This window comes from Jaculus jaculus, chromosome 9 (assembly GCF_020740685.1).
Source record: "Jaculus jaculus isolate mJacJac1 chromosome 9, mJacJac1.mat.Y.cur, whole genome shotgun sequence".
Taxonomy (NCBI): domain Eukaryota; kingdom Metazoa; phylum Chordata; class Mammalia; order Rodentia; family Dipodidae; genus Jaculus; species Jaculus jaculus.
The window spans coordinates 117,564,528-117,585,538 of record NC_059110.1 but is presented as its reverse complement, the minus strand read 5'-3'; the positions used below and the strand labels follow the sequence as shown (position 1 = coordinate 117,585,538).

The following is a 21,011-nucleotide window of genomic DNA, read 5'->3' as shown; positions in this document are numbered from 1 at the left end:
CATTATTATCCCATCCTCATACAACCCCAGGCTGGAAAAAATCAAGGTCAGAGGTGAGCTGCTTCCCCACCCCATCAAATCTGCAAGGGAACATCTGGGCCAGGAATCAGGGAGCAGGATGACACCATCCTGTAAGACCCCATGGGGGGAGGGAGCCCAGACTCCAGTCTGCCCCACAGCCACAGCGCTTTCCATTTCAGGTCGTGTCCCATGGCAGCAAAGAGCAGACACGCTAACAGGAGAAGCAGGGCCTTTATTAAGGTCTGGCAGATGGCAGAGGTGGGCCTCCAGGCCTTGGTAGGCCGAGGGCAGACAGAGGAAAGCAGGGGGCCCCTCGGGGCGGACCCTTTGCCTCCCCCTAACACCTCACCCCAGGTTCCTTCCACCTGCTCCCGCCTCTAGGAGGAAAAAGCACCAAGAACTGAACACCTAGGCCTTTCCAAGGCCCCAGCTTGGGATGGAGTTGCAGGGCTCAGGCTTCAGACACACACAGTGGGAGAACCGGGGAGTCAGCAAACCTCCTCGGGGCCCCACTGCCAAGATCAAGTTGGGAAGCCCTTTATCTGTCCCCAGAACAGAATAAATGCTAGGTCTCTGTGGCAGGGGAAGTGAAGAGGGGCTTGTGCCTCCAAGAAGGGCTTAGGTGGAGGCTGGGCTGAATTCCCTGGGTCAGGGGTGCGATGTGGAGCTTGCATGACCTTTCCCACTTTTCCTTCCCACTGGTGAAAAGCTCAGAGTCTGAGCCAGCCTAGGAGATGGGACAGCAGGGATCTGCCCCAGAGACCCCTGCAGGTATGAGCAAGGGCTTCCGAACACCAAATGCGTTGATATGTACACGAGGCAGTCCCCAACCTTGTGGCAAGGGGAAGCCACTGGTGGCTAGTAAGAGTAGCCACCCTTGGGGCCAAAGGGCTGAGCAGGGCCAGCCAGCTCTGGGAGGTAGGCAGGGCTCTCATCCAAGTGGGACAAAGGAACTGTGTCCTCCTCACTGACCGGCCGGTCAAACTCAGCCTTCAGAGCTGGACGCTGATTGTCCGGGAAGGCCAGAGAGAACAAGGCCTCGGGCTCACACACAAACTTGTACACGTAACGCTCACCAGCCACCTACGGAGAGAAAAGAGCTGGGTCAGCTCTGCTCTGCCCCCATTTCGGTGCAGGACGGGGGGACACTGCCCTTCTGGTTGGGAGAGAGGTAGAGGGCCCGTTCTCTCCCTTACTGCTTGCCTTCCAATGCCTATTCCCTTCCCAGTCCTGCCGCATTTGCTTCTCATCTCTGCCGTCTCTGTGCTTGGAACCTTCCAGTGACTGTAGGCCAGAGGAACCTTAGGATTGTCCACCATTTTGTCTCCTCTGACTAGTCCATTTTCTGCTCCCACAAACCCCTGAGAAGTGCTCTCCTCGCCCCTGCCTCATCCCCTCCTCACAGCCATTGCTCCCACATCCCTCCCCACTTTGCTTGGGCTCTTGGCCTTGACCTTCTGCATGATGCCTTTCTCATAATAGTATCGCAGTGAGCGGCTCAGTTTGTCATAGTTCATGGCTGGCCGGTTCTTCTGGATACCCCAGAGCCTGGCGACCTGGGGAAAAAGAGACAAGTTTTTGGGAGGAGATGCCATGTCAAAGGAAAACCAGCGGGGAGTCGGGGAGGGGGAGTTGGAAAGTGCAATAGAGAGTGTTGGTAAGTTAGCCCTGTGAGCAGCGCAGCTCACAGTCGGGCTTGGCGAGAGTTCAGGTCAGGGCTGGGGAGATGGCTCAGTGTAAGACACTTGGCAAGACACTTACTGTTCAAGTGTGAGGACCTTAGTTTGAATTCCCAGAACCCACATAAAGCCAGACAGATGTAACAGCGAGTGTTTGTAATCCTAGTGTTCCTATAGCAAGGCAGAATTCCCCAGAAGCTTCTGGGCTAGATAGCCTGGTGTCCACACTCATGATGTTGCACAGGTATACCTGCATTCACACATCATACACACACAAAGATTTTTTTATATTAAATTTTTTTCAAATTTTATTTATTTAAGAGAGCAAGAAAGAGGCAGGCAGTCAGAGAGAGAGAATGGGCACTTGCCACCTTGTGCATCTGGCTTACGTGGGTCCTGGGGAATCAAATGAATCAAATCAAGGTCCTTTGGCTTTCCAGGCAAACACCTTAACCACTAAGCCATCTCTCCAGCCCTAAAAAAATGTTGTGTCTTTGTTGTTTTATTTACAAGTGGAGAGAGAATGAAACTGGGTGCACCAGAGCCTCTAGCCACTGCACACAAACTCCAGATGCATGCACCACTTTGTGCATCTGGCTTACATGGGTATTGGGGAATCAAACATGGGTCCTTAGGCTTTGCAGACAAGTGAGTACCTTAACTGCTGAACTATCTATCTCTCCAGCCCAAAGATTCCACCCCCCCCCCCCAGGTAGGGCCTCACTCTATCCCTGGCTAACCTGGAATTCATTCTGTATTCTCAGGGTGGCCTCAACTTCATGGTGATCCTCCTATCTCTGCCTCCCAAGTGCTGGGATTAAAGAGGCAAGGCATGTGCCACCATACACGGCAAGATTATTTTTTTAAGGTGGGGGGCTGGAAAAGTGGCTCAGTAGATAAAGCACTTACTGTGCAAATGTGAGGGCAGGAGTTCAGCTCTCCAGCACCCTCATAAAACCCAGATGCAGTAGCACGTGTCTGTAAACCCAGCACGTGTACACACACCTGTAGTGAGACAGGAGGTAGAGACAAGAGAGCCAAAAGGTCCTGGACAGCTGCTTGTGAAAGTAGCGACAGACAAGACCCTCCCTCAAAGTGGAAGGTGAGCCAACCAATATGGGAAGGTGACCTTTCTCTACTTGCACACACCAATACACACACACACACACACACACACACACACACACACACACGGAGATCTAAAAGGTTCCAGGTGCCAGGCGTGGTGGCGCACGCCTTTAATCCCAGAACTCCAGGAGGCAGAGGATCTCTGAGAGTTCAAGGGCACATAGTGAATTCCAGGTCAGCCTGAGCTAGAGTGAAATCCTACCTTTAAAAACAAACAAACAAACAAAAAATACAGTAAAGAATCTACGAGGCAGGCATGCAAGGAAATAAATAAAATTTAAAAAAAAAAAGTTCCAAAGCTGGTGGAGAGAAGGGGGTGGGAATATCTGAGACCCACCTCCTCAGGCTCAATTAGTTTGAACTCCATCCCCCGACCTGTCCAGGCAATAAAATGGGCATTTGTTGGGTCATCCAGCAGGGCCACCAGAAACTGCCACAGCTGCAAGGCGCCCCGGCGCTGGTAGGGTGGGCCCTCCCGGAAAGCTCCCATTCCTTCCTGCTTGATGTCACCTGAGGACACAGAGACAGGAGGTGTGAGGCCCTGTCTTCTGCAACCCACAACTTCCTCCCTCCCGCACGCAGGGGCTTCCCAGAGGCCTATCCAGACCCTTTTCTGTGTGTCCCGACCTTTCCCAACGATGAATGTGATGCCTGCAAAAACTGTGGTGGTGTGTGGGGGGGGGGGCGGTGTAGGACCTTGACAGTACAATACAATAAAGTCACTTCTCTGACCTTCAAATTTTTCAGGGACAACGCAGACATCATCTGGGAATGGTCGAAGAGATTTCTCAAAGCCATAGCCTTGTGGAGGAAGTTGAGGGGGGGGGAGTGTGTGTTTAGATGTGAAGTTTCACTAACAGGAGACCCCAGAGAATCCAGAGGGACTCTCCTGGCTAGGCTGACCCTTCCCCACCCCAAGGCTCCCTCCCCTACTTGTAGGGCTTGGTGGCGGGAGGAGGTGGCTGCCTTACCCATGACTCCATCGCCCGGAGAGGGCCCAGAGAAGCCCTCTGCGTGGAGGTACATTGACGTGCACCCTGGGACGTCTGCGGGAGGAAGAAGGGGTGACTGTTCTGAGTGATGGAGGTGGAGCGGGGGAGGAAGCCCAGCACACACCAGCCGGTGCTCCCTTCCCACCCACGGGCCCCTTTCCCAGCTGCCTGCCCACCACCAAATCCCCGGGGGACACGGTCACCCGGAGGGCGGGAGGGAGGACGAGAGAAAGCGGGCATGCAGGGCGGCAGCTGGGCTGGGGCAATGTGTTCCACTAGACCCCAGATTCCAGGGAGCAGCTGTTTCCTGAGAGTTCAGGGGGGAGGAGGGGGTGAGACCTGAACCTCCGGGTAAGGTTGTCTAAGACTTCCTAGGAATGGGCACACACGTCCGGTCAGCAGGTCAGATTCTGAGCCTGATGCCAGCCTGCGCGCTCGTGTGTGTGTGTGTGTGTGTGTGTGTGCGCGCGCGTGCATGTGGGGGAGAGAGAGAGCTGAATGCATCAGTGGGCACCGGGGCTGGGGTTTTTATTTTTTTCTGGTCTAACTAAACACATGGCACTTCGTTCCTAAACCGCCCAGCTCCACCTAGGCAAAGGCGGCTCCGCGAAGCCACCCGCGGAAGCCCCGGCCCCTTCCCGCCCCCTCCACTCCCACCTATGAACGAGCCGCTGAAACCCGACACCTCCGGGAGGAGGCGGGAGGCGGCGTTCATTCATGCCTCCATCTTGTGAATGGAATTCCTGACTCCATTCAGGAAGGCGGGCGGGGGAGGGGCGGGAGTTCAAGGGCGCAACCCGATCCCCGCCGCGGCAGCCTCGAAGGTCACCGCAGCGCCGTCGCCCTCCTCCTCCTCCTCCGCCCGCCTCCCCACCCGGCCCGGCTCAGGTCGGTGCCCTGGGCTAGAGGACCGGAGCCACACATGGGGGGGGGGGGGTCACTGATGCTCATTGGGGCAGGTGGGGGTTTATGGTTCAGACCCCGCCTCGGAAAGGCGGTGTGGGAGCCAGAAAAATGCATGTCACAGCTCCAGCCAGCTCGGAGCTGACTCTCACTCAGTTCCTCTATTTATTTTGTTTTAAAGGGTTTCACTAAACTCAGACAGGTCGGAAACTCACTATGTAGCCCAGAGGTAGCCTCAAACTCACAGCAATCCTCCTGCCTCAGCTTTCCCAAGTGCTGAGATTTACAGGAGCCACACAACTCCTGATTCTCCTGTAACCTCTCCACCTCCTGAGGGCTGGATTACAAGTGTGTGAGTTACCGCTCCTGGTTTGTATCCTTATCTTTTTTTTTTTTTTAATTTGAATGTTTGGAAAATGACCATTCTTTTAAATTTTTAAAGGAAAAAGTTAACGGGTGGATCCGATTAAAGAAATGATAAACTGAGGTAGGAAAGGCAGAAACCTATAGACCTGTGTCTGGCTCACTTGCGCCCCTGCCACCCCACCTGGCAAACCCACAAAATCTCCTAGGATCCCTCCTTCCCTGAGAGTCTCTTACCTGAGTCGTAGGTGAAGTCTGTACGCTCCTGTTTGATCACCACCCCCGCCCCTGGGTACCTGTGCCCACTGACCCCACCCTGGCCCACAGCCGGCTGGCCAGCCTGTTCATACAGGGGGTCATGGTATTCCTGTTTGAAGCTCTGTTGGGGGTAGGGCGGGCAAGACTCCGACAGCTGGTGCTGGTGGTAAGGGGCTGGAAGGGGTTCCCGGCCCCCTCCCTGAGATGTGAAGGAGTGGCACGTGTCCAGGGGCTGCTGGAAGACGGAGCTGAAGGTGGCGGGGTGAAAAAGAAAGACAGGATAATGTTACATTAGTCCTCCTTAAAACTGTCACCCTTTGCCTGGTTCCTGGGGCTCTGGAGAGGGTGTGACAAGTATCCTTTTTTCTTCAGGTCCCCATGGAGAACTCAGGAATTGAGCCCAGACTTACTGGCTAGGCTTGGGCCCCCAGGTGTCATAGGGCTGTCGACTTACCTGTGCTCCCCGAGGTACCCATGGCCAGGGTGGGGCTGGCAGGTGCCAGAGGATCTCAGGAAGCTCTGCTGCTCTGCCCTGGAAAAGGGCTGCAGGGGCGACTGTCCGGGGGCACCAGGGGCAGGGGACTTGATGGCGATTTGTCTGGGGGAGTCATAGGCACTGGAGTGGAGGGGAAGATAGGGATGAGGGGACAGAGAGTAGGTGATTGCCTGTGCTCTTAATCCCTTAGGAAGTGATGACAGGGTTGCAGAAGGAGTACAGCCAGGACTCAGCCTCAAATAAAATTCTTTTCTTCCCTTTTTTTTTTTTTTTTTTTTTAATAAGATAGAATTTCATGTAACCCAGTCTGGCCTCAAACTCACTATGTAGCTGAGGGTGACCTTGAACTTCTGATCTTCTTGCCTCCCCCCTACCCAGTGCTGGCACTACAAGTGTGTACCACCAAACTCAATACAGGCAGTGCTGGGGATTGATCACAAAGCTCACTGCATGCTAGACAAGCACTCAGCCAACTGAGCTACATCCCCAGCCACCAAATTCCTTAATTTCTCTTTCTTTTTAAAATAATTAAAAAAAAATTATTCGCAAGCAGAGAGAGATAGAAGACAGACAGAAAGACAGACAAAATGGGAACTCCGGGGCCTCCAGCCACTGGAACTACAGCTGCAGGCACCATTTTGTGCTTCTGGCTTTACGTGGGTACTGGGGAACTGAACCTAGGTGGTTAGGCTTTGCAGGCAAGTGCCTCAACTGCTGAGCCACCCCTACAGCCCCCACCCCCTTAATTTTGCTTAATCCTGAAACTGGGTCTGAGCTTGACACCATCATTCCACAAACCTAGTGCGGCTGGTTTGGGTGGAACAGTGGGCTCTAGGCAGATGGTGCGTGGGCACACACGTCCCTGAGGCTGTCCACTGTGAGGTTAGTCCTGCTCGCTTAGAGCAATTCCTCGGCGATGGTCTAACTTGCATCTCCACTGTGGCCTCGGTTCATGGGCGCCTTCTCCTTCCTACTTCCAGGGTGAAGTGTCTATCTTTGGGCACCCTGACCTGACCCCTTGCTACATCCACCCAAACTGGGGCTCACCTGGAATAAAGGCACTGCTCGCCATGGTGGTAGGAGGGTGGCGGCTTCCTGCTGCAGGACAGGGCCGGGTCTGTGCGGGGACTCTGGGGTTCCTTCTTGATCCTGGTGGTGGGACTGTGGAAAGCTACTGCAGGGTGGAAAGAGGGGGGCAGAACAAAGTGTCACACGGGGCACGTGAGGCCCTGGAAACCTCTGTGCTCTAAGGGCCCCAAGTGTTGGCTATGTTACTGCTACAGCCTCCTCCCCACTGGCTCCCAGTGTTCTGAGAACCTCAGTTGGACACTTAAACATTCTAGCTACTTAAGGTATGTTGGAGTTTTTACATCAGACTGAAGTCTGGTATTAACCAAGGGAACCAGCTAAAAGTTCAATATTTAATGCACACTCCAACCCAGGGAGCACCTTGGTAAAAGTGAGCATTTCCAGCCTGGAGAGTTGGCTTAGTGGTTAAGGTGTTTGACTGTGAAGGCTAAGGACGCAGGTTCAATTCCCCAGTACCCACGTAAGCCCAGCTGTACAAGGGGGAGCATGCATCTGGAGTTCATTCCTTTGCAGAGGCTAGCGGCCCTGGCATGCCCTCTTTGTCTCTCTCTTTCTCAAATAAATACATTTTTTTAAAAAACAGTGAACATTGCTGGGTATGGTAGTGTACACCTTTAATCCCAGCATTCACGACGCAAAGGTAGGAGAATCGCCATGAGTTCAAGGCCACCCTTACACACAGTGGATTCCAGGTCAGCCTGGGCTAGAGCAAGACCCTACCTCAAAAAAAAAAAAAAAAAAAGTGAGCATTTTCAACCCATGGCTTTTGGTTTTCCTGAGGGCCCTGGAAAATTCCAAGGGAGGGACATGTTTTCTTTCTTTCTAAAATATTGTGTGTGTGTGTGTGTGTGTGTGGCTGTCCTTCCTGCAAACAAATGCCAGACACGAGTTTTTGTGTCTGGCTTTACATGAGGTGCTGGGAAACTGGACTGGGTCAGCAGGCTTTTGCAGACCAGTGTCTTATTTAACCTCTGAGCTATTCTCATTTGGGGCTGTAAGACTTTCATTTTCTGGTGAAGCTTGGATATTAGTTTACTTAAATGTCAGCTGAGTAACATACATATGCTCCCAATTATCTGTGAAGAACACTGGCCTTCCCTGGGCTCCTGCTGGATTCCAAACTCCAGTCACCAGCTTGGCTGGGCCCTGGAGTGAGAGACATCCTGACTTCCTGAGGTCTAGTCAGATGCCCTGGAATCGATGATTCTGTGATCCACTCTTGTGCCCTGCTTCGTGTCATTGGGAAAGGTTGCTCGACAGCAGAGTGTCTGACATCTGAGACAGATCTCACCCAGCCTGGCCTCAAACTCACTGTTCTCCCACTTCAGCCTCCAGAGAGCTGGGATTACAGGTATGGACCACCATGCCTGACCAAGCACCCCTTCTTTTTTTTATAATTTTTTATTTACTTTTATTTATTTATTTGAGAGCGACAGACAGGGAGACAGAAAGAGGCAGAGATATATATAGAGAGGGAGCATGGGCACGCCAGGGCCTCCAGCCATGCAAACAAACTCCAGATGCATGAGCCCCCTTGTGCATCTGGCTTATGTGGGTCCTGGGGAATCAAGCCGAGAACCGCAGGGTCATTAGGCTTCACAGGCAAGCGCTTAACCGCTAAGCCATCTCTCCAGCCCCCAAGCACCCATTCTTAACAGTGACACTTTTTTGATGTTTTTATTTATTTATTTGAGATAGAGAGAGAGAATGGGTGCACCAGGGCCTTTGTGTATGTGGCTTACAAGGGTCCTGGGGAGTTGAAGTGGGTCCTTTGGCTTTGCAGGCAAGCGTCTTAACCAGTAAGCCATCTCTCCAGCCCAACAGTGACCTACCTTTTTTTTTTTTTTTTTTTTTTTTTTTTAAAGTAGTATCTCCATCGAGCCCAGGATGACCTGGAACTCACTATGTAGTCTCAGGGTGGCCCCGAACTCACAGCAATCCCCTCCTACATCTGCTTACCGAGTGCTGGGATTAAAGTTGTCTGCCACTATGCCTGGCTAACAGTGACACTTCTGATATTGGGGCTAAAAAAAACCTTCTTTTTGGGGGGGGGGAACCTGTCCTCATCATTGTAGGACACTTTTAGCAAATTGTTGGTCTCTACCCACTAGACCATTCGCATCCAAACTCCTTGTTAAAAGTCTCCTGGGGTAAGGTGGGGGGAGAGGGGATTCACCAGAGTTGCATGAAAATAACAAACAACAGAGATGGGCCCTGATGAACTGGCCCAAGCCCCCCTCAATGCGGCCTAGAGAAAGTGCCTGGTCCAAGGTCACACAGATAAGACAGGGCAAGCCCTAGATTGGAAGCAAGGTTTTCATCTCATGGTCTTGCCTTGGTCTCAGAGCCCATCCTCTAGAATGGGGCTGACCAAAGCAAGCTGATCTCTTCACTGCCCCCCCTGGTCCCCCCTCCCGCTGCCATCCCTCTACCCAGTGCACTCTACTCACAGTTTTCTGAATGGAAATCAGGAACAAACTGCTCATCACTGTCTGGTACCTGAGCTGCAGAGAGAAAGGTCAAAGGTGAGTCTGGGGTGGAACCCTGCCTGGCAGCCCCAGGAAGACACCATTATTGGTACCCTGCAGATAAGCACCAGCCTGGGAGAGGACGCAGGACAACTCCACTCCAGGTCCTAGCGCCCTCCTTCCCTGGCTCCACTAAGACCCCGCAGGGAGAAGGACTCCCAAAACCTGTCTGAGCAGATCCCAGTCTCGCCTAGTCACTTTGTCTCTATTCCCTCCATTTTTTCTGAAGTTCAGGAGGGCCCGCCCTGCAGAGTTTTGAAAGCTGCCTAGGAGTTCCGTCTGGGATGAGCAGGAGTTCTGTGGATTTAGGATCAGGTGGAGAGATTCAGAAGATTCTGAGACGGGATCAGGAATCTGCATTGCAAACAGATTGCCCCCTCCCCAAGATTGTGAAAGGCACAAGAGTTCTAGAAACTGGGCAAGGGAGAATGGAGGAAGGAGGGAGCAGGTGACAACGGGGAGAAAGCACGGTCTCATCTTTGATGTGCAGCTCCAAGAGAGAAGGGTGGAGAAGCACTTTCATGGGTGGGCATCTCAAGTGGGTGTAGGGAGGAATACTCTCGTGCAGGAAGTGGGAGCGGGGATTACAGCAGGAAAAAGGACAGACACCAAAGAGGTCCTCGGATAGCTAAGATGCCAGTGAGTTTGACGTAAGACAATGAACCTGTCATCCAAGGAGAGAGGACACTCCCTCCTGCAGACTGCTCTCAGAGTGGACAAGGTGGGAACCTAGGTAAAAAGAGTTCAGGGACAGAGAGATGGCTTAGCGATTAAGGCGCTTGCCTGCAAAGCCTAAGGAGCCAGGGGAATTGAACCCCAGTACCCACATACTGCCAGATGTTAATCTTTTTTTTTTTTCTTTTTAACAACAGAAACACAATCACTTCATTATCTTGCTTAAAATGCAAACTCGAAATCGGACCCGGTTGCCCATGCCTTTAATCTAGCACTTGGGAGGCAGAGGTAGGAGGATGCCTGTGAGTTCAAGGCCACCCTGAGACTACATAGTGAATTCAGCCTGGAGAGCAAAACCTTTCCTGGGGGGGGGGGGGCTAGAGAGATGGCTTATTGGTTAAGTCACTTGCCTGCAATACCCAAGGATTCAGGTTCGATTCCCCAGTACCCACATGAGCCAGATGCACAAGATGGCACATGTGTCTGGAGTTTATTGCAGTAGCCCTGGCATGCCCATTCTCTCTCAAATAAATAAATAAACTCTTACCCTTGGCTTCCCACTCATCTCTCTGACCTGTCGCCCCCCCCCCCCCCCCGCCTCCTGTCTTTCTCCTGGGTCTTTCTTCCCTAGATTCTCATCTGGAGAATCACTAGGGAGCCCAGGCTAGCCTTAAACTCACAATCCTCCCACCTCTACCTCGAGGGCTGGGATTACAGGCATGCACCACCAGGCTTGGCCTATTCAGAGGCCTCCACTGACCACCCAAAGCAAAGCAGACCCTCCGGGCTTTTCTGTCACATCTGTTTTATTTACCTTATTATCTATCTCCTGTACCAGAAACTCTGTGAGACAAGTGCTTTCTCTGCCTTGTTTACCTGATTCTCCAGCACCCAGAGCCCTCAGTGCTTACTTGTGAATATGAATAAGCAAACAAGGACCCCTGTCCTCAGGCTGGCTGGTGCCAGGACCAAGGGAAGACCCTAACGAGATCAGGCCTTCACTGCCCCTTGCAGCCCCCCAAGTGCACATCTGCGAACACCAGGAACACCAGGAAAGCACTCACACAGGCTTTCTGGTCCTGCTCAGGTGCTTGGTGGGAGAATCCTTCATCACCTTGTGTCAAATATCAGAGACACCAAGTGCTTCTAGATGTTGCTGGATAGATGGTTGATTTTCATTGTATTTATCTGATTTTGCAGTGTGGAAACTGAATCCAGGTCCTCTCGCATCCCTGGGCCTTAGTATTTTTTGTTTGTTTGTTTTGTTTTTGTTTTTTGTTTTTCGAGGTAGGGTCTCACTCTGGCTCAGGCTGACCTGGAATTCACTATGTAGTCTCAGGGTGGCCTCGAACGCACAGTGATCCTCCTACCTCTGCCTCCCAAGTGCTGGGATTAAAGGTGTGCGCCACCACACCTGGCCTGTTTTTTTTTTTTATTATTATTTTTATTTATTTATTATTTATTTGACAGAGAGAGAGGGAGAGAAAGAGAGAGAAAATGGGTGCGCCAGGACCTCCAGTCATTGTTGATGAATTCCAGATGCGTGCGCCCCCTTGTGCATCTGGCTAACGTGGGTCATGGGGAATCAGACCTGGGTCCTTTGGCTATGCAAGCAAATGCCTTAACTGCTAAGCCAGCCCTCCAGCCCTTGTTTGGTCTTTTTGAGGCAGGGTCTTGCTCTAGCCCAGTCTGGTCTCAAACTCATGGCAGTTCTCCTACCCCAGCTTCCTAGAGTGCTAAGATTAAAGGTGTGAGCCACCATGCCTGCCTTGGGTCTTGTTTCTCTGAGACAAGGTCTCATGAGATAGACCAGGCTGGCTTTGTTTTTATTTTCGTTTTGGGATTTTCAAGGTAGGGTTTCACTATAGCTCAGGCTGTCCTGGAATTCACTATGTAGTCTCAAGGTAACCTCAAACTCACAGCAATCCTCCTACCTCTGCCTCCCAAGTGCTGGGATTAAAGGTGTGCACCACCATGCCCCACTTGTTTTTGTTTTTGTTTTTGAGGTAAGTTCTCACTCTAGCCCAGTCTGACCTGGAATTCACTATGTAGTCTTAGGCTGGCTTCGAACTCACAGCGATCCTCCTACCTCTGCCTCCCAAGTGCTGGGATTAAAGGTGTGTGCCACCACGTCCAGCTTCTATCTGCCTCTTTCTCTCTCCCAAATAAATAAATAAATAAACTTAGAAAAAAAGAATCAAGAGTCACCAGCAGCTAAAATAACTTGTGACAAGTCAGTGTAATACAATTCTAAATTGATATCATAAATCATTGGGACATGGCATTACTTGATAAAAATGTACATGAACACCCAGCTTTTCAGGAGCCCAACAGCAGCCATTCCCCAGCTGGCCTGACCGTAGATTCCCCTGGGCTTTGTTAGCAGCTCTGGTTCCCAGTCCTTAATCCTGGAGAGTCATTGCACAGGCCAGAAGTGACAAGTTCGTTTGGAAAATACCACTAAAGGGAAGGACACAAAAATCTCCTCAGCTGCTCAGGCCAAGTTCACCCCTGCTGTGTCTTCTGACCCATTCAAAGGCAACAGACATCCCAGGGGTGTCAGCAACATTTCGCTCCCTATTACTTAGGCAAGGGAAGTCCCCAAGGGCAAGAGGGTCTTGCAGAACCTGAGGGTGACTGACGCACTCTGGGCTACCTCTTGGGGCCTCATTAACTATTAGCTTCCATTGAGGTAATGGGCTGGGGGCATCTCCTGCTGACGCCACTGGGATAGAGAGCCCTGGAGGTCAACTGGCTCTCCTGCCTCAAGACTGAAACTCCACCCAGAACCGCCCCCCCCAAAAGTTCTCCCCTAGCATAGCACATAGATCACACTCCCCAAAAAGGTGAACCACAGCTTGTACGCTCAACCTTCCAAACACTGGCCTTCTCCCAAAGGAGTGGGACAGGCCCTCAGTCACCCAGAGGCTGTCAGCGAGGATAGAAATAGGAACCGACACAGAGCCCAGCGTTCCTGGAGAGCAGGAGAAATTTCAATTACCATGTTTGGTCTTGACGGTGCACCATTCTATTTGTTGATGTGGCTGCATTTTGGCTGCCCAGCCAGTGTGCCAGGATCTGCCCCCAGCTCCATGGCACTAAGGTGGGGCCGATCTGGCTGGGGGCAAGGCAGATGATTAAGGTGGTGGGGAGGGGAGGGGTAGTGTCAAACCAGCATAATGCCAGAGAGCGCGGGGGGGGGGGGGGGGGGGGGGGGTTGAGGGAAAGGAAGACAAAGAATGAATTTTAGCAACTGTCCCTCCAACAGGAAGTGAGAGAGAAAGGGCTTGATGGCTCCCCAAAATGGGCACCAGAATAACTGGGACGTTAAAGCTGGGCATGGTAACACACACATTTAATCCCACCACTTGAGAGGCAGAGGTAGGACTATTGCTATGGGTACGAGGCCACTCTGAGAATTCCAGTGAATCCCAGGGCAGCCTGGGCTACAGTGAGACCCTACTCTACCTGGAAAAAACAAAAATCAAATGATAATAATAAAAATTAATTAAAAAAAACCCAAGTAGCAAAACCCAGCACAAGCTACCCACCCACCCACAGAATCCCGATCTTCTCCTGGGGGACCAGTCACGGGTGAAGGCAATGGCGGCGTTTTCCTGAGCGTCTGCCTCACGTGTCACCACTGGCCCCCTCCTAGGCTCCCACCCTGCCCCCACCCAGGCAGCCTCTATGCAGAAGGAGCCAGTCTTCTCTCTGTGGAGGGGACATTTCTCTCTTGGATCCTTCTGGAAGGGGAGGACATAGGAAGATGGAGAAGGAGGCATTGAGCTTTTTCTTTTTTTTTTTTTGAGACGATGAGGGAAGGGATTAACCCCCTCCCTGCCCACATCCCGCGGCATCGGCAGGCTGGCAGGCTTGCAGACTTCCACCCTAGTTCCTTGTTTTTTACTCTTGTGGCAAAATACGGGCGAAAAGCGACCTTCACGAACACCCTTTCACATATGGGGTCTCTGGGCCTATGCAGCTGATAAAGTGAGGACAGCCAAAGGGCCAGGGGATGGGAGCCCTTGGAAGAGGGTTGGGCAGCAGTGATTCTTGGGGAACAGGGAGCACAGACCCCATCCCTTTACAGTGTGATAAAAGCGACGGATCTTTCTCTTCCTAGGAAAATCCATATACCTTTGGGTATGGTGCACCCCCAGCAATTTTGCACATAGTCTCAGAGGAATCAAGGGCCCCTGAAACCTATCCACAAACCTTCTGGGAATTCACAGACCCGACTCCCCCCACCTCACTTCTCTGCCAACTTCATACAAAGGACATGCATGGCCCAGAGTCAGCATTCCTTACCACCAAAAAGACCATACTGTCATTGTCCCCAAGGTTCCTGAAGGCTCCTGACAAGCCCACAAAAGAACCTTCAACCAGAAACAACAACGTATCTTTTACATAATCAGTCACATCCTGGGCTCAGCCTACCTGACTCTAGTTTCTCTGGAGCAGTCTGATCTTTCGCAAGCATCTCAACATATCCAAGTCACCCAGAAATCAGACGCACTCTCCTAGGCTCACTTCATTCCCCCCCCACACCTAGAAAACCCCTAAATCCAAAGACTTCTAAAGAGCCCCAGCAACACTCACCCACAATGTTCAGACAGCAGCCGCCGAACCCGTCATCACATCTGCTTCCTTCTATTCCTGCTTGAGTCCAGCCTGGTCACCACCCTCCTCCCCAAAATCTTCACAGCCCCACCCACACTAGAGCCAAACTAGGGTTTTAGGAAGAAACCAAGCTGAGCTGGGCTTGGGCCTCCGTTCCTACTAATACCCCCCACCACTGGCAAGTTTCCAAAGGAACTCATCCCTCGCTATCACCCCAAAGCTCCCCCTGAGCTGTGGAGGGGGGGCACTGACCTGGTGGGAAGAGGCAAGAGAGGAGATTGGGGTGTTGCTGGGGCGGTGCAGGGGGACAGGGCCCCGGCAGCTGCATCTGTCTCCGCAGAGAGAGTGAGGAGGAGCGAGTGGCCTCAGCATGCCCCTCTCAGGCCTGGCCATCCATCGCCAGCTGGGAACCTGAGCTGCTCCCTCAGGAGGAAGGAGAGGGAACCAAGGAGATCCCAGCCACCGCCCCCCCTCTGCCTTGCATTCCCCACCCCCACCTCCCCACCCACTGGATTTAAATGTACAGGGACTCCCAAGGCAGCAGTATGTAACACACAGGCACACACTCAGTCACACTGACACACGCGGACAGACACACATACCATCTGTAGGTTCACCACCAAGGGGAGGGACTTCCAAGGTGAGGACACTTTCCTCCCCATCCCATCCCATCCCAAACCCAAACACGGATGGACCAAGTACTGCCAAAATGCCACCCTGGGCCCACCCACAGTCCCAGAGCTGCCCACTGCAAGGACCCTCGGCTGACAGGCAGACAAGAAAAGGAGCTGGCATGAGCCTGACCAAGGCAGAAATCAGGTGGTGGGAAAGGAAGTCTTTGAGAGCCCACGGAAACTGACACCTCAGCTCCAGCTCCGGAGCCCGAAGGGGAGGGGTGGGCTGAGCCAGCAAAGCTCTGCCTGTAACTCCGAACTGGGCACACCGGACGGCCAGTCAGGGGAGATGCACACTATATCCCAGAACCCAGACCCCTCACCTGGGAGGCCTTAATCCCAAAAATTCCTGGGAGGCATCTCCCTGATAGTCATTTTGTGTACACACACACACACACACACACACACACACACACACACACACTTGAGATAGTGCCCAAGACAGACCCCACCTCACTTCACAGATCTAGTCAGGAGTCTTTCCTTCAAGCTCCTATAGAGTATCCTAGGATATAGCGGTGTCAGGTTTAAGATTCCCAAAGAAGCCAGAAGTGGTAGCTCACACCTGTAATCCCAGCACTGGAAAAGGCTGAGGGAGGAGGATCACAGTGAGTTTAAGGCCAGTTTGGGCTACAAGAGCTCCAGCCTGGGCTGGAGTGAGAGACCCTGACTCAAAAAAAAAAAAAAAAAGATTGCAAAAGAAAGGTACCTAAGATGATGAGGAATGAAGAGACCCCTGTCCAAGGAAGAGAAAGAACCTCAAGAAGGGGTTCCCAGATATTTGTTTTCAGAGGATTAAAATAAAAGGAGTACCAGCTAAGATGGGGACATTAACCCTTCCCTCTCAGAAACTAACCACCACGTCGCCTCCCATCTGCAGGCCTGCCAGCGACACCCTCAGGCTAACCCCACCAAAACACATCAGTGGATCCAATGATGCCCCACCCAGGCCTGGCACCCCTGCCCACTCCTCCATCTTGGCCAGCTAACACCCCCCATCCCCTCCTCAACATACAGGAAGGGGAGCATTTGCCTGGGGGCGGAGGTATTCAGGAGGGATGGAAAGAAGACCAGTTGCCATTAGAATTATAATCAAGGCTATTTGGGGAGACAGCCCAGAGCCCTCTTTGCCAAAGTGCCAAGAAAAGAATTATTGAAACTTTTGTTGTTCTTTTGGCTTGAGCAGTATATTGGCCCTTGGAGTTGGGAAGAAAAGAAACCAAAAGAGTGAGAACTAATGTTTTGGCAAATCCTGAAGACAGGTAACCATTTAATTACTTGTTATCCTCTCGCCTCCTCTCAATATCCCAACACCCCAACGCTGCACCTAGGCCTACAGCCTCTGGCCAAACAAACTTTGCAAATGAAATTTTCAACTAGGAACACGGGCCTGAGGCCAAGTTCCATTCAAATACCCAAACACCCCACACAATGGTCTGATTCATCCCCAGGCCTGGTTATACAAGCCTGGCTCAAGGCAGAGAAAATAAATATCAATATAAGTGTCCACGCTTAGCGCTGCAGAGAGTGGAGCAGCTGGAGACGTGGGGAGAGGGCTTTGAAGAACTCCTTGGGGCAGGGAAGGGGTCCCACCCCTTACCCCCCACACTCCCAATGACAGAAACGGCAACAAAACTACTCACCTTCAGCGAGCCAAGTCTCCTGGAAGTGACTTAGGTCCTGGAAGAGATCTGAGGGGTGGAGAGAATATGGTGAGAGCCTTGGAGAGCACCGGTGGGTGACCCGCTCTTCATTGGGGTAAAGGGGTCAGGGAAGAATGACTCGAGTCCCTGGGGAGGGGGAGTCTTGTTAGGAAATAGGGTTGGGGGGGTGTCCAGGATCAGCCTTCCGGGAGTGTGTGTGTGTGTGTGTGTGTGTGTGTGTGTGTTACCTTCCGAGTCAGGAGACGGTAGGGAGCCGGGGTCCATGAGCTTCCCCTGTGGGACCATCAGCGTTTCGCGCAAGCTCCCATTTCCGGGAGATTTCTGCGGGGAGAGGAGAGAATGCCCCCGATCACCCAGAGTCGGCGAAGCTTGGTGCGGGTGGGGTGGAAACCTCGGGGTGACTCTGGGACCGGACCTCCCGGGACCCCTCTGAGAGCGCCCACCCCCCCCGTTGGGGAGGGGTCTGGGAATTGGAGGGGGCAGTAAACAGGGTCGAGGTGCAGGGAGGGGGCGGGCGTGGAGGCCGGCGAGGCGCTCACGCTGCAGAAGGTGTAGGGCACTTGCTGGTCCAAGTATCCGCCTTTCATCCTCCGCTCCATCCGGCCGCTCCCTCCGGCCCCACGGCCGGGGCCCGGCGAGGGGGCAGAGACCTGGTGGAGGGAGGGAGACAGGGAGAGAGAGAGGAGAGAGAGAGAGGGATGCGTTGGTAACACGGTCCCGGGAGAGCTGCGGTGGATGGATGGGAAAGGGGGGGGTCGCGTGACGCGGAGTGGGGCGGTCTCTAGGTTTTTCCAGGTCGGACAGCTAAACTTCTCCGACTTCCTGGGACTACCCCCGGCGGGAGGTTTCTGCCAGCCTAGCGGGACCGTGCGCGCCACCACCACTTCCCTCCCGCCAAAGGAGGTCCCACCTGCTCCCGCCGTTTCTGCTCTCGGCAGCTCTGTTCTGCCCGGGCTGGGTTACATAAGACGCGTGTGTGTGTGTGTGTGTGTGTGTGTGTGTGTGTGCGCGTGTGTGTGAGAGTGCGCGCGCGCAGGGACGGGCCAGGCGCACACCACTCTCGCACGCCCACAACTCCGGCGCCCCCTCCAGCCCCGAATCCCGACGCCTCCCACGCGGCGCCCGGGAATCTGCGGAAGAGGGCGGTGAGCGGAGCAGAGTGGATGGTGTGTGTGAGGAGGAGGAGGAGAAGCCAAGAATCACCCACACTCTCCCCCTTCTTCCTCCCCATCCGCAGCCTCACCTGAGGCCGGGGCGTCGGTGCTGGAGTCGCGGGGGGATGCTGAGCATACCCGGGGAGGAGGATGGGTGTGTGTGTGTGGTGTGGTGGTGGGGGTGGGGAGGAGGATACCCAAAAGCCACGGGGTTAGGCTGGAGCGAGGCGGACCTGGCCCCAACGTCCCCTGCGCACCCGCTGGTTTTTCCCGGCTCCGCAGACAGTTGTGAGCCCCGGGGAGCCGCTGATTGGTGCGTTTCGTTGGCCTGGGCTTCGGTTCCCTCCCCCGCCACCCGCCACCCCCTCCACGCAGACACCGGGTCCCTTTGTTTCATTGACTTTTGTGAATGAAACCCCAGGGCCGGGCACGCCCGCCAATCCGGAGACTCGCCCAGCCGGGGCTGGGGGCGGGGTTTCCCAGCAGCACGGGCCAATCGGAATGCAGGGGCTGGCTCTCGGCTTCATTCACTTCTTGGGTTCCCATTCATAAAAAAAAATAAACTCTTTGCGGCCGCAGTTCATTCATAAGGAATCGGGATGGGGGTGGGGAGGGGGAGGAAGAAGAGGGAAGCATCTGAGGACCCCGCTGCTTCTGCGCCGGATTTCGGGCCTTGGCCTTGGGTCTGAGGAGCCGCGAGCTCCTCCCGCTGGCGTTGGCACAGGTCTCTGTGCGTCCATCTGTGTGTACGTGGGCGTGTGAACGTGTGTGTGTGTGCCCTGTGGGAAGGGAAGGGGGAGGAGGCGAGCTTATGCGCCCACAGGAACCATAATAACTAGCATTTATGAAGCGCTGGGCTTCCACGTGCTCGTTTCCTTCCCATGACCGGGTGCGGGGAAATCTATTGTTTCCATTTTACAGATACTGAAAATAAAAGCTCAGAGAGGAACTGTTACTCACTTGAGGTCACGCAGCTAGTCAGTAATGGCTGGGATGGAGAGGCCCAAACACTCCACACAGTCTTCTGGCCAGCTATTTTCTTTTCTTTTCTTTTTTCTTTTTTTTAAGAGAGAGAGAGAGAGATGTAATAGGTGCTTAATAAATGTAAATTCGCCCAGAATCCAGGCTTTTCCTCGGAGGACCTATGCTGATGGAGCTGTTTTGTGACCCACATTTTGTTCAATGCTGTACAAAACAGAGGCCCCTGTGTGGATTTCTCTTTCCTTCCTCTTTTTTTTTTCCTCCTACTTTTTCTGATTTGTTTATTTATTTGAGAGAGAAAGAAAGAGGCAGATAAGAGAATGGGAGCGCCAGGGTCTCTAGCCACTGTTAGCTGTGGATGCATTCTTCACCTTGTCCATCTGGCTTACATGGGTCCTGAGGAATCGAACCTGGGTCCTTTGCCTTTGCAGCCAAGCACCTTAACTGCTAAGTCACCTCTCCAGCTCCCGTGCTTCTTTTTTCTTTTCTTTCTTTTTTTTTTTTTTTTACATTTTCTTTTTTTGAGGTAGAGTTTCACTCTAGTCCAGGCTTACCTGGAATTCACTATGTAGTCTCAGGGTGGCTTTGAACTCATGGTGGTCCTTCTACCTCTGCCTCCCTAGTGCTGGGATTAAAGACATGCAACACCATCCTGGCTTCCTTTTTCTCATTAAAAAAAATTAACATTTATTTTATTTATTTGTGTGAGACAAAAAGAGGCAGACAGACACAGAGAGAATGGGGGTGGGGGGTGCCAGGGCCTTGTAGCCACTGTAAAGGAACTCCAGATGCATGCACTACCTTGTGCACCTGGCTTACATCGGTACTGGGAATTGGACATGAGTTCTTAGGTTTCACAGGCAAGCGCTTTAACCGCTAAACCATCTCTGCAGCCCTTCTCTTCTTCTCTCACTCCCCACCCCCGCCCCCTGAGGTAGAGACTCACTCTAGCTCAGACTGACCTGGAATTCACTATGTAGTCTCAGGGTGGCCTCGAACTCATGAACTCATGGGATGCTCCTACCTCTGCCTCCCAAGTGCTGGGGTTAAAGGCTTGTGCCACCACGCCTGGTTTTGTCTTCCTTTTTATCTAAAAGCAAGCATCAAATATTAGGAGGCTCTCGGGATATGGCTCAGTGGATAAAGTGCTTACCCTATTGCAAAATGCCCAGCACCCATGTAAATGCCAGTCAGCTGTGACAGCTCTCCTGTCATCCTAGTGCCTGGGAGGAGTCAGGAAATACCTCCTGACAAGCTGGCTGGATAGATTAGTTGAATCAGTAAACTCTGGGTTCAAGTGAGAGACCTTGCGTTGCCAAATAAGGTGGAGAATCATCCAGAAAGATACTCCATATCAACCTCGAACCTTCACAGGAACCAGCACACATGTGACCCCACACGTTGTGAACATGCATACACACTGCTGTGCACACCTCACACACACATAAACATGAAAAAATATATATATTAGGGGCTGGAGAGATTGCTCAGTGGTTGAGGAACTTGCCTGCAAAACCTAACAACCCAAGTTCTATTCCCAAGTACCTACGTAAAGCCAGGTGCACAAAGTGGCACATGCATCTGGAGTTCATTTGCAGGAGCTGGAGGCCCTGGTACGCCCATTCTGTTTGTCTCTCTTCTACCTCTCTCTGCTTTCAAATCAATAATTTAAAAACTGAAATAGAATATTAGGAAGCAAAAGCCCCAAATGATCTTCAGTTTCACCCACCCAAGAAGCTGGTCATGGTTCCTTCGTTCATCACTTTCTCCAGTTTGTATCTAT

General features: G+C 52.6%; 1 protein-coding gene across 3 annotated transcripts; it reads right to left on the bottom strand.

The window, feature by feature from the left end:
• Positions 1–233: 233 nt before the first annotated feature.
• On the bottom strand, positions 234–18,517 carry Etv4 (ETS variant transcription factor 4). 3 transcript variants are annotated; one of them, XM_045158006.1, is made up of 13 exons: positions 18,337–18,517; positions 17,633–17,743; positions 17,321–17,414; positions 17,073–17,120; positions 9,380–9,433; positions 6,888–7,014; positions 5,799–5,960; positions 5,324–5,592; positions 3,800–3,874; positions 3,561–3,629; positions 3,166–3,338; positions 1,476–1,577; positions 234–1,104 (listed from the first exon to the last, which is right to left on the bottom strand). In XM_045158006.1, the coding sequence occupies exons 2-13, from the start codon at positions 17,690–17,692 to the stop codon at positions 880–882; spliced, it is 1,458 nt and encodes a 485-aa protein (XP_045013941.1). In that variant the 5' UTR covers positions 17,693–17,743; positions 18,337–18,517; the 3' UTR covers positions 234–879. The 3 variants fall into 3 exon arrangements, with proteins under 3 accessions (XP_045013941.1, XP_045013942.1, XP_045013943.1); XM_045158007.1 differs by lacking the exon at positions 18,337–18,517 and adding an exon at positions 18,004–18,114; XM_045158008.1 differs by lacking the exons at positions 3,561–3,629; positions 18,337–18,517 and having other exon boundaries at positions 17,633–17,910.
• Positions 18,518–21,011: the final 2,494 nt, after the last annotated feature.